Source organism: Pseudorca crassidens, chromosome 14 (genome assembly GCF_039906515.1).
Source record: "Pseudorca crassidens isolate mPseCra1 chromosome 14, mPseCra1.hap1, whole genome shotgun sequence".
Classification (NCBI taxonomy): domain Eukaryota; kingdom Metazoa; phylum Chordata; class Mammalia; order Artiodactyla; family Delphinidae; genus Pseudorca; species Pseudorca crassidens.
In genome coordinates, this window is record NC_090309.1 from 72,469,048 (window position 1) to 72,484,457 (window position 15,410).

At 39.6% G+C, this 15,410-nt stretch overlaps 1 protein-coding gene across 16 annotated transcripts in view; it reads left to right on the forward strand.

The window, feature by feature from the left end:
• The window catches only part of DTNB (dystrobrevin beta), a 255,173-nt gene that overhangs the window by 81,696 nt on the left and 158,067 nt on the right, over nucleotides 1-15,410 (forward strand). For all 16 annotated transcript variants that reach the window (XR_010934112.1, XM_067703517.1, XM_067703515.1 and 13 more), the window contains exons 7-8: nucleotides 2,344-2,449; nucleotides 5,438-5,604. Coding sequence is in view for 15 of the 16 variants with exons in the window: in XM_067703517.1 (XP_067559618.1) it covers nucleotides 2,344-2,449; nucleotides 5,438-5,604 (273 nt within the window). In the remaining variant the exon portion in view is untranslated. The remainder of the gene's footprint in view (nucleotides 1-2,343; nucleotides 2,450-5,437; nucleotides 5,605-15,410) is intronic.

Below are 15,410 nucleotides of genomic sequence, written 5' to 3' on the forward strand. Positions count from 1 at the left end.
TTGCCACAACTAGAGAGAGCCCCCGCGCAGCAACAAAGACCCAACTCAGCCAGAAATAAATAAATAAATTTATTTAAAAAAGAAAAAATATTAAGTGGAAAGACAGATTATATATTTTTATATACCCTATGTACATAATTATATAGAAACACGCATTTGGAGGGAAATACAGAAAAATGAGAATTGTGGCAAGAATGTTCATTACTTGCAGTTTTATTATAGTTTTTATTATAAATATTCTGTTGTAAAAAATAAAGAGAAATGCAAAGAATGTGTTCAACTCAGGAGCAAAACCAAAATAAAACAAAACAAAAGGTAGAAGAAGAGTGAAAGAGTCTGTCTTTCACATAGTTATTTACTGAGTCACGGAATTTTAGAGCTGGGAATTCTGTCCCATAAGTTCTCAAACTTTCTGGTATCAGGACCTTTTTACACCCCTGAAAATATTTGAGCACCCCAGAGAGCTTTTGTTTATATGAGTTATATCTATCAGTATTTCCATATTAGAAATCAAAACTGATAAATTATAAAATATTAAATCATTTAAAAAGAACAGTGATAAACCGATTATATATTAACATAAATAATATATTTTATGAAAAGTAGATATTCCAAAGCAAAAAAATTTAATGAGAAGGATGCCATTGTTTTATATTTTTTGCAAATTTCTTTAATATTTGGCTCAGTTGAAGACAGCTGGGTTTTCATATCTGCTTATCCATTCAGTCTGTTGTGATATGTTGTTTTGGTTAAAGTATGGAAAGAAAATCTGGTCTCAGACAGCTGTGTAGTTGGAAAAGGGAGGAATATTTTAAAAGCTTTTGCAGATAATTGTGGATATGCCACGTTGCCTCTGGAACATTCCACTGTACAGTCATGAGAGAATCAGATTGAAAAAAGCAAATGATGTCTTAATATTATTATGAAAATAGTTTTGACCTCATGGGCTCCTTGGAAATGTTTTAGGAACCTTGCAGGGGGACCTCTGACCATACTTCGAGAACCACTGCTCTAGCCCTTGAGAGAGAAGAAAACTGAAACCAGAATGTTAGGTGATTTCCCCCCAATCACGTAGTTAGTGGAAGACAGAGCACTGGGACACAGTTCTTCTGGTTTCATTCCTCATGCTTTTGGAGGACTTAAATTATAGTATGACTTAGGACAACTTTTGGAAACTGATCCTGAGCGTACTTATGAGGGAGTTCTGAGATATCAAGTATAATTCCTTTTCATCTTGAAGATTTAAGAAACCACACAAAACTCCATGATAGGTAAATCAAAACTTTTAGGGAAAGTAGCATTAGGATTATAAGTGGATTTGTAAAAGTGTAATTTTTAACAAATATAAGAGGATACAGAAACATTAATTTAAACATTACATTTATGATAAGTGATATAATTACAAACGTATATTAACCACCTCTGACTAGCTAAAGACTTCCTAGCATCTTCTTTCTCAATTTTAAGTATACACTTTTAATTTCATTTTGGTTTATTGCAGTTATTTGCATATCCATTATAAGAGGCATTTTCCACGTCTGAACCTCCATTCAAATGCTGGGTGACTTTCTGTTTTTATTTTTAACGTTGCTCACGCATTCCTCTCAGATTCCACTGAAATCTCAGAAACATTAGTAGCTTGGATGCCTGAGATGGAAAACACTTTGGAAAACTTTATTTAGCCTATTCGAGTAGGCATTTCTCAAACTCCACCGTCAATGCATAGCTATGTATAAGGGCCTTTGGACGGTAACTTCCTAGTGTTAATCACCCTCATTTAGCCCTCTTACATATATGTGAGAACCTTTCCCTCCCTCCATTCAGTGCTGGCCTACAGTCTCTGTCCTGGATCTGAGACTTTCCTTCAGAATTCTTCAGAAATAGTCATTTGAAGGACACCTGAGTTGTAGTCCTGATTTTGGTAGGACCTTTACAAACCATTTAAATGCGTCATTCCTTTATTATCTCATCTGTAAAATGAAGATAGTAATACCTAGCCTATTTATCTTTTTTTCATTTCATATGTTTTATTGAAATATAGTTAACTTACAGTATTAGTTTCAGGTGTACAACATAGTAATTCCATCCTAGCCTATTTGTCTTTTACAGTTGTTTTAAGATTCAAATAAAATAATGTAAGTGGAAATGCATTTGAATATAGCAGTAGTACATAGGATAGTGTGTAGCATTGTCTGTAGTAATGCAAAATACTATTTATTTTGCTATAAAATTTCCCATGTAATTCATTACAACTTGGTTGGGAGAATCCTAAGTTAACTTAATCTTAGAGTTCAGAGATATTTGAAAAATATGAAGTATACTTGTTTTTTTTTCTCTTCACAGAAAAAGATAATGCTAAATACGTTTTTAGACACCATGATGGCCGATCCTCCTCCCCAGTGCCTTGTCTGGCTACCTCTCATGCATAGGCTTGCCCACGTTGAGAATGGTAAGCAGAACTTTTATCATCCAGTTCCCTGTGCTATAGGAAGTATATGAACTGACAGTATTTGTAATGTCCTTAGTTATTATCATTGAAAATTACAGTTGACATTTGCTGGCACTCCATCATTTGAATTTGTGGTTTTAGCTTCCAAAAGAGGAATATTTATTTCTCAAAAAAAAGAAAAAAAAAAGGGAGGGAGGACTTATTATACTTAGATAGGATACCAAGAGGTAGTAATATCAGGTCAGAAAACTTTGTGGTTCAAACGCCAGGCTTTTCCCCCAAGATTCCAGATGGTTGTTTTCTGCTTAAACCCACCTCACTTAGCCATGACTTCCTTTAGTTTATAAAAAGCATAACTCCAAAAAATTGTATATATTCAATATCAACCACTAACACTATAAAATTTTGGAATAGTTTAAAGGAAAATAGCCAAGATAGAATTTGGTACTGGGTTTCACCCATATTCAGTTTTTTCCTTTACCACTGAATTACTCTCAGTATCCTTCCCAAGTAGTTTGACTTAAATCTTTGTTTCACTTGAAATTGAAATGGTACTTATCTCTTAGTAACTACTTAGGTTTTTCTGCTATTGCTATCAGTTTATCTCCTTGTTTAGGTTGTTTGAATTCATTAAAGGAAAGGTCCTAGCTTTTCTCTGGAAGCTCCCTTCTTTCAAGGCTCTTCTTGCCTGTCTCTCCTCATTCCACAAAAGAGGAGTGATAGCTGAGCGGCGCTAAAAAGCAGAGTCCTCTTTTTTCATTTTGTAAGAATGAGAGAACGCTACCGTACTCTCTTTATTTTCTCTCCCTCCTACTCATACCTTTTTTTTTTTTTTTAAACTTCTCAGGCTTTCACTCAGTCATGGCTTTAGTTCACAAGTCCTTAGATTCAAGATTATTTTCCTAAAGTCCTGGAATCTCTTGAGTAGACTAAAACAGCTAAATTTTTTTTTTGCGGTACGCGGGCCTCCCACTGCTGTGGCCTCTCCCGCTGCGGAGCACAGGCCCGGAACGCGCGCATGCCCAGTGGCCGTGGCTCACGGGCCCAGCCGCTCTGCGGCATGTGGGATCTTCCCGGACTGGGGCACGAACCCATGTCCCCTGCATCGGCAGGTGGACTCTCCACCACTGTGCCACCAGGGAAGCCCAAACAGCTAAATTTTTAAACAGGATTTTTGGATAGAGATTTATGCTGTTAAATTATTACAGTGTTGGTTCTTTTCAGGGACAATACCTTTATAGCACTAAATGTTTTTGTAGTTTCATATCCAGCTCATTTTCATAAAATCATTTCATATCTGCTATCCCAAGTAGAGAGGATCTCAGTTGTCGAGATCTAGTGTTATCCGTATGAACATTTTGTTGTGACTTTGTATGTAGTATATTATTTATAAATTACATTCTTATGTGATTAACACTTTCATTATTCCTTAGAAATATTTTGATAACAAAAATTTAAATTTCTTAGAGGAGGTATGTCCTTTGGATTTCTCATTCCAGATTTTAGTTTTCTGTTATTCTTGAGTGATCTTGTTGTATTATTTTTCTCACCTAGTGCTCAGGTTTTGTTGTTGTTGTTTGTTTGTTTTGAGACTTGATTCTCTAGTTAATATGCATTTTTGGAAGTAGGACTAAAAATCCTTATGATTGAGACAACACTGCCTTTGTATACACAGTGCTAGAAAGAGTTGTTCAAATGAATATTGAATATTATATCCCTCTTTCCTTTGACTTCCATTTCTTGTGTTCAGAATTGAATTGCCAGAGGGAACAATCGTGCTGTCAACATTTAAAAGTATAAATAACAGGGCTTCCCTGGTGGCGCAGTGGTTGAGAGTCCGCCTGCCGATGCAGGGGACACGGGTTCGTGCCCCGGTCCAGGAAGATCCCACATGCCGTGGAGCGGCTGGGCCCGTGAGCCATGGCCGCTGAGCCTGCGCGTCCCGAGCCTGTGCTCCGCAACAGGAAAAGGCACAGCAGTGAGAGGCCCGCGTACCAAAAAAAAAAAAAAAAAAAAGTATAAATAACAATCTGTAATATACAGTTGTGCATTTATTGCCCACTTCCACTGAGTAAACTGGACTTTCAGGCTATAAGAGAATCCCAGTAACCCCCATAAATCCTGACTGCCGGCTGGCGGTTTTTCCTGAGGTAAGATGCTGTGTGAGGTGGAGAAAGGAGTCTCAGGTCACCTGAGTTTCCCTCTCTCCAAATCACTGCCCCTTCATTGGTTAGAGCACCTTATTTTATGCCAATACTTGGAGCTCTTACCTAAAACTAGTATTTTGATATGGTAGCCTTACTTTTTTACCAGTTACCATTTGCACCCAGGTATGTAGTAGTATTTATTTATTTATTTATTTACTGGCTGTGCTGTGTGTCATGTGGGATCTTAGTTCCCCAACCAGGGATCGAACCAGTGCCCCCTGCGTTGAAAGCTCGGAGTCTTAACCACTGGACTTCCAGGAAAGTGCCTGTAGTATTTAGTTCAGCAAACATTTGGAGGCCTTCAGTCCAAAGGACTGTGTGAAATACCACTTGCAAGTAGCAGAGACATAAAGCATGGCGTACTGGCTCTCACAGATTTTATGTTAGTGAAGGAAACATATGTCCACAACTAACAATATACATGTCTTTAAAAAAATAGGTTTGGAAGAGAAATTTTGGAATGAGGGTGTCTCTCCTCCTTACTGGTTTATTTACCTAAAATTTGAGACACGAATGTCATTTTAAAGAAGGAAATTAGTTGTTTTTTAAGGTGGATTGTAATCTATTCTAAATGGAAAATTTTGTTATTTTCTTTTTATTCCAGTGAATGGCTGGTTAGGTTAACTAAATTGAAGACAATTTAGATTCTTCACTTCTAGTTTTGTTTTCACCTTTGCTTTTATGTTAAATTTGGTTTTCCACTGTACTGACTTTATTCTCCAAATGAAAATGACTTCTTTCTCCCTCTGGTTCCCTCTCCTCCCTGCCCTCATCCCTCAAGTCTTCCACCCCGTGGAGTGCTCCTATTGCCGGTGTGAGAGTATGATGGGTTTCCGGTACCGATGCCAGCAGTGCCACAACTACCAGCTCTGCCAAAATTGCTTTTGGCGTGGCCATGCCAATGGCCCTCACAGCAACCAGCACCAGATGAAGGAGCATTCCTCTTGGGTAACTGCTTTGTGTCTCAGTCTGTGTCCCCAGCGGTTATCTGTTTCATCCATAACAGCACCAGGGCCACTTTTCTGATAGATGCCTATCAAATAAGGATGTGGTGTCATAAAATATTAACCCTTACATTTATGATGGGGCTTGCAGATATGTTGTGCTTCATCACTTGATTTGAAAAGGAGAGTTTTTAAAGTTCTAGGAGATGGAGATATTATGACCTTTGATGTGGTCCCTTTTATTCAGTAAAATGGAATGTTGCAGTGCTCGCTTTCCCAGTGAAAAGTGTCTTCTTTTTTTTTTTTATTAATTAATATTTATTTTTGGCTATGCTGGATCTTTGTTTTTGTGCGTGGGCTTTCTCCAGTTGCGGAGAGTGGGGGCCACTCCTCATCGCGGTGCACGGGCCTCTCACTGTCGCAGCTTCTCTTGTTGCGGAGCACAAGCTCCAGACGCGCAGGCTCAGTAGTTGTGGCTCACGGGCCTAGATGCTCTGCGGCATGTGGGATCCTCCCAGACCAGGGCTTGAACCTGTGTCCCCTGCATTGGCAGGTAGATTCTCAACCACTGCGCCACCAGGGAAGCCCGAGAAGTGTCTTCTTTTAAAATTGTACAAGGGGGTACCACCCCCACCCCAGAAGACTGACTCTCTGAGCTTTAAGGAAGATTTAAAGTTCTTTTTTTCAAGCAAACTTTATTCATGCTTATAGGGTTTAAATGTTGCAGGGAAAGCTGCATGAGATGAAGGAGTTAAATTTTTACCTCTCTAAAGTTGGGTAGATACTGTATTTTACAATTGCCACACTGATGTCTTTACTTTCAAAAGCAATCTTTTTTTTTTTTTTTAATATAAATTTATTTATTTACTTTTGGCTGTGTTGGGTCTTCGTTTCTGTGTGAGGGCTTTCTCTAGTTGCGGCGAGCGCGGGCCACTCTTCATTGCAGTGCGTGGGCCTCTCACTGTTGTGGCCTCTCTTGTTGCGGAGCACAGGCTCCAGACGCGCAGGCTCAGCAATTGTGGCTCATGGGCCCAGTTGCTCCGTGGCATGTGGGATCTTCCTGGACCAGGGCTCGAACCTGTGTCCCCTGCATTGGCAGGCAGATTCTCAACCACTGCACCACCAGGGAAGCCCCAAAAGCAATCTTTTAAATAACAGTATTTGGGTAGAGGTCAATGTCTGATTTTTCTGTGGTGTTTATAAATCATGTAACAAGTTTAATATCAATCATTTTTTCTTCCCTTCTCTCAGTTTATTTCCAGAGTTTAAAAAATGTCATATTTTTATTTCCTAAATTGCTATAGCCTTGCTTTAAATCCTTTTCCTCTAGCTTTTGTTTGTTGGTTGGTTAGTTTGCTAAAAGGTAGAAAAATATATAGGGTCATAAGTATAATTCAGGATCTAGGTTCTTAAGCCCGGTCATCCTATTAGACTTTAAGTATTAGAAAGCTTCAATAAGCAGGGTTTTTTTTCTATTTTCTTTTTTTTCCTAGTTAACCGTCTTAAAACTCAACCAAGAAAAAAGCAAATAAGTTTATATCACGGATTAGTTAAAAACAAGAAACAAACTTTAATCAGGTGTATACTTTACTTCCTACATCTCTGATAATGTGTTAGAGATAATTTTTTATTAGATGGCTTTTCAGTTACAGCTAACACATAAAATTTTGTTAAACTGAACCTCCTATCCTGGGTCTTATGTTGTAAATTCCAATATTTCTTTTGGTTGAGGAGTCATTATTTTAAATTTTTTAAACAAGCAAAGGGAAAACAAAAAATAAAACCCAGTAGTTTATTCTCTTTTTCATTGACTAGAGAGAATTTATAGATTTTCAAATTGTTACTTTTTCTTCTTCTTAAAGTACAAGTATCCCGCTGTGTTAAATGACTTATTAATATTTTTCAACTGTTTTTTGTTTAGAGTCTAACTCTTTACACTGAGAAGGCTCGTTGCCTTATTACCTTTCATAATGACTGGATTCTCTGGAATGTATCTACTGAAAGTTTTTCTAGATGTTGGGGCTAGGAGGATGAGGAACTTCTTTTTCACCTTAGTTTGAACTTGCTCATTTAGCTACTTTAAAACCCATATAGAAATGGGAATTTTACATTTATTTAAAGATAAGTGACTGTTTGAATATTGCTTTATGATTTACAAAGCAGTTTTTCATATACTCTGTTGATCTGTAACCTACATAAAGGAAAGTACAGAAATCACAAGTGAATTCTTACATTTCTGTTTGATCCTCACAACACTCTTGTGAAGTAAGTCTTATCGCCATTTATTGTTATTTTTATTTCAGCTTTGTTATTTTTTTCTAGTTTATTAATTTATTTTTGTTATAGTGACTTAAGAGTTAAGGAAAAATCAAGTATTATCAGCATGCATAATTTTGAAGCTGGTATCATAAATGTATTAGTTCTGAATTTTGATGAGTATTTGTATTATGATGGTAGATGCATATTGGTAAGGTCTTTTACATGTCTGTGTGTGACTTGCTTTTAAGACTAGGACTCTGTGTGCAGTGCCCTTGTTCTTTGAGGAAGATATGGATGAATTTTGAGGCTGTTGTGGGTAAAGAAATTTCCACCTAACAAAAAAATGTGTTATCAGTTTAATAGTAATTTCTTTGAAGTTTGTCCACTGTGTTTGTACTAAAATTTTGAATGAATGTTTCTCTGTGTTCACCACAGATGAATTTAGTGTGCATTTAACCAGTCTGTATATGAATTTGCATTGTAGATTTGATATGTGTAGTGTTGGTGCTTGGAAATTTATTTTGATTTTTCCAAAAGTTCTGTTTAATGTTTTATCTAAGTAACTGTGCAGTATAATTCGCCATTCTTTTATTCATCAATCCATTCATTTGTCTTTATTATAGAAAAGAATGCCATATGGTACCATACCTGTAATTCATTCTGTCCATTCATTATTTATTCAAAAGATATATTTTGAGCACCTGCTATGTCCCAGGCACTCTGTAAGAGGCTTGTAAGATACGTCTATGAACAAACTAGACGACGATTCCTGCCTTGGTGGAGCTTAAATTTTAAGGGTGTTAAAGAGACCACTAGGGCTCACCAACATCACTGTTTTCCTGTTCTTGCTGGGCACACATCTAGACTACATTTCTCAGCCCCACTGTATCCAAAAGGACCATGTGAATAGCTGTTACCAGTGGAATGTGATGAGAGTGATATATCTCTTCCCAGAACAAGACAATTAGTAACTGGGTGCCTTTTCTATCCTCTCTAGCAGCTTAATGGAGAGAATTTCATTAGGACCCAGAGAGGGTGAAACCATAAAATAAAAGGAAACTGCGTCCTTGAACAATGGGTGGAGAGGAATATCCTGCCAACCTGTGTGACTCTGATGGAAGCAAGGGAGAAACTCTGTGTTAAGCTACTGAGGTTTTAGTTTTTGCTACAGTGGTTGGTACTGGAAGTGGAATTCTGTTAAAACAAAACCTTAACATTTGTTTCGTTGGCTTAGCAGTCAGGAAGCACGCTGATGAGGACACTGATATTGGAGTTGGGAAAGACAGAAACCCAAGTTCTGCAGTGGTGACCAATTTGGTAAATTTGTCATCCATGATAATTTGGAAGACTTCCTTCATGCCAAGCGAACTCTAGGTCAAACGTTGGAAAAGGTCAGAGTGTGTGTTGACTCTTATTGGTAAGGTATTACATGAAAGAGATGAGCTTAGGAAAGAATTGGCTAGCCTTCCAGCAAAAAATGAAAGGGAATAGAGAAAGTTCTGAGAGTTGGGGCAGTGAAAGGAAAAACAGACTATTTCTAGAGAGCAAGAGATAAGAGTTGAGAGCGGTTTTGAGCATCAAAGACCTAGTAAGTGTTCTCAGTTGAAAAAAAAAATGTGACAGTCCTGTGGCAAAGATCAGATGAAGTATAGTTCTTAACTGGCTTCTCATCAGAATCATCTTGCTCCCACCTTCATAGCTTCTGATTTAATGGGTCCAGGGTACATGAAACCTGGACACAGGCAGTTTTGGAAAGTTCTGTTTTGCAGCCAAGATTCTGTTTGCAGCCAGAGTTGGAAACTGCTGACCTATTGTTTCATGTGGCCTCCAGGTGGCTTCGGTTAGTTGAAAGCAAGAGGAATGGAGGCATGTCTGGGGAAGAACTTTGTGTGTGGTTACTGGCACATGGAGCCGACTGGAAACAAATAGATCAAAGGCCTGCTAAGTTTTTGACGGAATTCTGTTGGCAATGGAACCATGAGCCTGACTATTACAGCTATAAAATCAATTTTTAAGGACCCAGAACTTGCCCTGGAAAGAGGTGGGTTATGAAGGTTTTACGGCCCCTCAGGAGGGTGTGCCAGAGCCCACATGGCCAAGGAGAATATTTGCTAAGGAAGAACCTTCTCCTCCTGTCCCACTCTTGTATATTGGGACTGGGGAGAGCAGGGGCAAATAACATGCCTTTTCAGTTCATAGGTTGTGTCTTAAGGAGCTGCACGTGGTCTTGATGAAGGAAACTGGCAGAGCCAGAGGTCCTGCACTTGTAGTTAGATGTGCTGACTGAATGGGACTTCAGATTTGCTTCTGGGCGGTGGGAGAGGCTTGAGTGTGTTCTTTGGGTAGTGAAAGTGAGCAGAAAGATATTTAGTGATTAGAAGTCCTTACCAGTATCCATGTTTTCCTTTTCTTCTGGATATGTAACTAGATTATATAGCCATCCTCCTTGTAGCCGGATGGGCCATATGACTAGTTCTTACCCATGGAATTTGTTTGGAAGTCATCTGTGTTACTTCTGGGTCAAGGTAGTTTAAAGCAGGTGTGTCTTCTCCATTCTTTCTATCTTTGCCTTTCCCACTCCCTGTGTACACCAGCCCAAATGAAAGGATCTCTGTTAGTTAACAGAGGCAGAGTCCTTAGATGAAAGGAGGCTGGGGCCCTGAATTCATGGATCAGAGCCCCTCTTCCAGTGTACACTGGACTCTCACATGAGCAAGAAATCAGAAAAAGGAATCAAGGGTAGGAGTGGGGATAGTCTTATAGGCCTTGTTGAGAAAGTGAGATTTGAGCAAAGTCTTAGATGTCTGCCTGCAGACATCTGGGGAAGAGCAGAAGTTTTCAGGATCGTGGCCGTACAGCAAGAGTGTGCATGTGAATTCAGGGAACAGCAAAAATGCCAGAGTAGCCAGAGCAGAAGGAGCAGCAGGAGAGCTGTAGGGAGGGGGTCAGAGAGGTGACAAGGGCCTTGCTGGCCATTGTAAGGGCTTTGGCTTTTACTCTGAATGAAAGCAGGAATCTTTGTAGAGCTTTGGGTAGAGGATAGCTTGAGTTGATTTATATTTTAAAATGATCCGTCTGGATGCCATGTAAAGAGTAAACAGTGGAAGGAAAAGATAGAAGCAGACCATTTCAGAGAGATGATTGCAGTAATTAAAACAAGATATGGTAGGATGTTAGCAGTAGAGGTGATGAAAAGAGCTGAATTAGGATATGCTTTATAAATCTGCTTCATGGGTGGGATGTGGCTTGTGAGAGGAAAGGAGTCCAGGGAAGCTCTAAGATTTTGTCCCAAACAGTTAGAAGGATGGAATTGCCATCTGCTGAGATGGGGAAGGTTTGGGCTAAACATCATTTAACAGTGATTTAAAAAAAACCAAAAACAACAACAGCAGTGTATCAGGATCTTCCTCCAAATCTGAATCATTTAAATATGGCAATAAAAATCCTACAAAATATTATGCATAGTTTGAATAAGGTATTATTTTTAAAAGTATAATTTAATAGAAAGCATGATAGATGATAGTCTCTGTGACTGAATGAACCACTTAAACAGAAGTCCTTGTTCAGATCACAAGGCTGGAATGGTCGACAGGACCCCCCTCTGTGTGGGCCTCTGAATGTGGCTTGTGCTTTTCACAGCATGGAGACATTATTTTAAGAGAGAGCATCACCGGAGGAAGCAGCTGGAGGACCAGCATCTCACAAGGCTGCAAGGCCTTGTCTTACCTGGCTGTAAAGTTATGCGGCCACATTCCGCCATATTCTGTTGGTCACAGTCTCTAAGGCTGGAGGGAAGGAGAAGGGACTTCATCTCATGATGCTGGGGTGGTGGTCAAGTCCACCACAGTGGAGCAAGGGTGGTGAGAGAGATCCCTGCAGTTATGTTTGGAAAATACAGTCTGCCACCCAGCGGATAAAGCCTTACATTCTGATCAAGGATTTTCGTTCAGCCATGGAGACTATCATGTTTTTCTACCACATTAGTACAGTTCGGTGGCATTAAGTATATTCACGTTGTTGTGCGACCATCACCACCATCCATCTTTGGGACCTTTTCATCTTCCCAAACGGAAACTCTTAACCCTTTCCTGATCTGCAAGGAGGGCTGGAGGTAAACAAGACTGCTCTCATTCCCTGCCTTCCCCCTTGCCTTACTTTCAGGTGTCCACTTATTCTTGTCTTCACTTTACCAAGAGAAATTTGACCAATTCCCATGTGGTTACTACTCCATGGCAGGAAGTGTGTATGTGTATGCACAATACACTTGTACCACAGTACAGTTTGTTGTCAGTAGAGGTAGTTATATAACTTAGTTGATGACATGGAAATTTCACCTTTCTTCCCAGCAGATGGCAGACTCCACCTCTGAACAAAGTTACTTATCCCGTTCTTCAAAATCTATAAATGACAAAGTATTGGATTTGTTTAACAATCTCTATTAATATTATTGCTTTTTTTTTTAAAGTAAATGTTAATGAGCAACTCACATATGTCCAGTGTAGTTGTTTGGGCACTGATGATATTAAATCATTTGCTTTAAGGAGTCAGAAAATTATGTTGTTATAGACTTGGAACAATTAAGACTGTTGACTTTGTCAGAAACAATGTTTCATTTTCATGTGATCAGCATACCTCTCCTCACATCTCTAGAATTCTAAGAGATAATGTGTATTCATTGAGGGAAAAGGTACACTTCTTGGCCATGCCCCTGTTCAGTTCTAAATAGTTACATGTCATAGTTAAATAGCTACTTTGTACCTGGTGCAAAACTAGGCAGGAGGACTATTTTTTTTAAAGGCATAAGACAGTATACCTACTTGTAGCAAGTTACAGCAGGAGGTAAGATACACACATGAAGAAAATCCAAACAAAAGCTACAAAATCTAGTCCCTTAGGTCAGTGCCCCACACTCCTCAGAAAAACTGCTGAGACTTGCCCACTGTGGCTCTGACCTGTTTCGTTTGGTTTTTTTTTTAACATCTTTCTTGGAGTATAATTGCTTTACAATGGTGTGTTAGTTTCTGCTGTATAACAAAATGAATCAGCTGTACATATACATATATCCTCATATCCCCTCCTTTTTGCGTCTCCCTCCCACCCTCCCTATCCCACCCCTCTAGGTGGTCACAAAGCACGAGCTGATCTCCCTGTGCTATGTGGCTGCTTCCCACTAGCTATCTATTTTAAATTTGGTAGTGTATATATGTCAATGCCACTCTCTCACTTCGTCCCAGCTTCCCCTTGCCCCTCCCCGTGTCCTCAAGTCCATTCTCTACATCTGCATCTTTATTCCTGTCCTGCCCCTAGATTCTTCAGAGCCTTTTTTTTTTTTTTTTTAGATTCCATATATATGTGTTAGCATACGGTATTTGTTTTTCTCTTTCTGACTTCACTCTGTATGACAGACTCTAGGTCCATCCACCTCACTACAAATAACTCAATTTCGTTTCTTTTTATGGCTGAGTAATATTCCATTGTATATATGTGCCACATCTTCTTTTTCCATTCATCTGTTGATGGACACTTAGGTTGCTTCCATGTCCTGGCTATTGTAAATAGAGCTGCAATGAACATTGTGACATGACTCTTTTTGAATTACTGTTTTCTCAGGGTATATGCCCAGTAGTGGGGCTGTCTAAGCATTTCTTTTAACCCTTTGTCTTGATAGAAATTTGGCTTTCCTGTAGGTGTTCCACTTCTCTCGCAGCCCTTTCAGGTGGTGGCTATCTATTCTCCTACATCCACATGAATCTTTAGGGTTTGGGAGGTGAAATTATTGTTAGGGTGACCATATAAATTAGCATATAATCCAGACTCATGTGAGAGTGGAAGGGGACACTGTTAATTATGCAGGGACAACATGCGTAAACTGCAATTATCCTGGGTAAACTATTTATGGTCACTGTTTTAGTTTTCGTTTCCTGCATAATAAATAACCATAAACTTAGCAGCCTAAAACAGCAGAAATATGTTATCTAGGTCAGAAGTCCAGGCAATGGCATGGCTGGATTCTCTGCTGTAGGTCTCACTGCGTTGAAATCGAGGTGTCAGCTGAGGCTGTAGTTATCATCTGGGCTTGAGGGTCCTCGTGTCATCTCACTGTTTGTTGGCAGGATTCATTTCATTGCAGCTGTGATGATGAGGTCCCCGTTTTCCTGATAGCTGCCAGCCAGGGGTGACTCTCAGCTCCCAGGGGCTACCTGCAGTTCCTTGACATGTGGCCCTCATAGGCACTTCACAGCATAGATGTTGGCTTTCTTCGAGGCCAGCTAGAGTGCATCTCTCTGAAACCTCTTCTGAAACCAGCCAGAAAAAAATGCTGCTTTTAAACAGCTCACCTGATTAGACCAGGCCCACCTAAGGTAATCTTCCTTTTGCTGTATAACATAATCAGAGGAGTGATCGTTTATCATATCCACAGTTTCCACCTACATTCAAAGAGGAAAGGCTGTTACAAGGATGAGGATTAACCTCAATTATAAGTTGAGGGTCAGCTTATATTTCTGTGAATGCTGTCACCCTGGTTATTTTCCTTCTTGTATTCCTTCCTGCCACTTCTAGATCTTTACACCCTGAATCTCTTAGATTAAAAAAAAAAAAAGGGGCTTCCCTGGTGGCGCAGTGGTTGAGAGTCCGCCTGCCGATGCAGGGGACGGGGGTTCGTGTCCCAGTCTGGGAAGATCCCACATGCCGCGGAGCAGCTGGGCCCGTGAGCCATGGCCGCTGAGCCTGCACATCCGCAGCCTGTGCTCCACAACGGGAGAGGCCACAACAGTGAGAGGCCAGCGTACCGCAAAAAAAAAAAAAAAAAAAACAAGCAAGATGCTGCTTTGAGGATCATGTCATTTTAGCTCTGTTATCCTTCTTCTTTTCTGGTGGTATTATCTCCATCCTTTCTGGACATACTCCTTCACTGCTGGATGGTTTGGTACCCGATTGATGGTCACCTCATGGTGATTTCTGCATCTCTGTAGTCAAACCTTTTAAGACCTTGGCCACATGGTTTCTTGACTTCTTCAGCTCTGACACTCTTCTTCTCCACTGAACATCAGACGTCTGCTCTCTCAGTTACACCCTAGACCTTTTCACCACCTCCAACTGCTCCTACTTCCAAAATCACTGATTTCGACATCCTATTCTCGTTTGATATCCCATTATCATTCCAGTTGACTTTTCAACTGCTCTCACTAAGATCATTTTTTAATCTCTTTCCAGCCTTTTATCCATTGATCTGTCTCCTCTCTCTATCCACCATTCCTTGCTTCTTTTTTCTTCTCTCCTTACCATTTTAGATATGGCTCTTCATTCCTGTACCATAAACGCCATTGTCCTGTGACTTTTTTATCCATGTCTCTGTCAACTAAATTCATGGATGAACTAATTTATCTGCTTTCTCTAGTACTTCTGGAGAAATCCGTACAATAGGACAGATTAGTATTACCTTAAGCTTCATGATCACCAACTACATGTTGATGCTCAGCATTGCAATCCTGTTGCATTTCTCTGATCACCTTGCTTTTCCATTCTTTGCAGTGGTCAGTTAAAGTCATA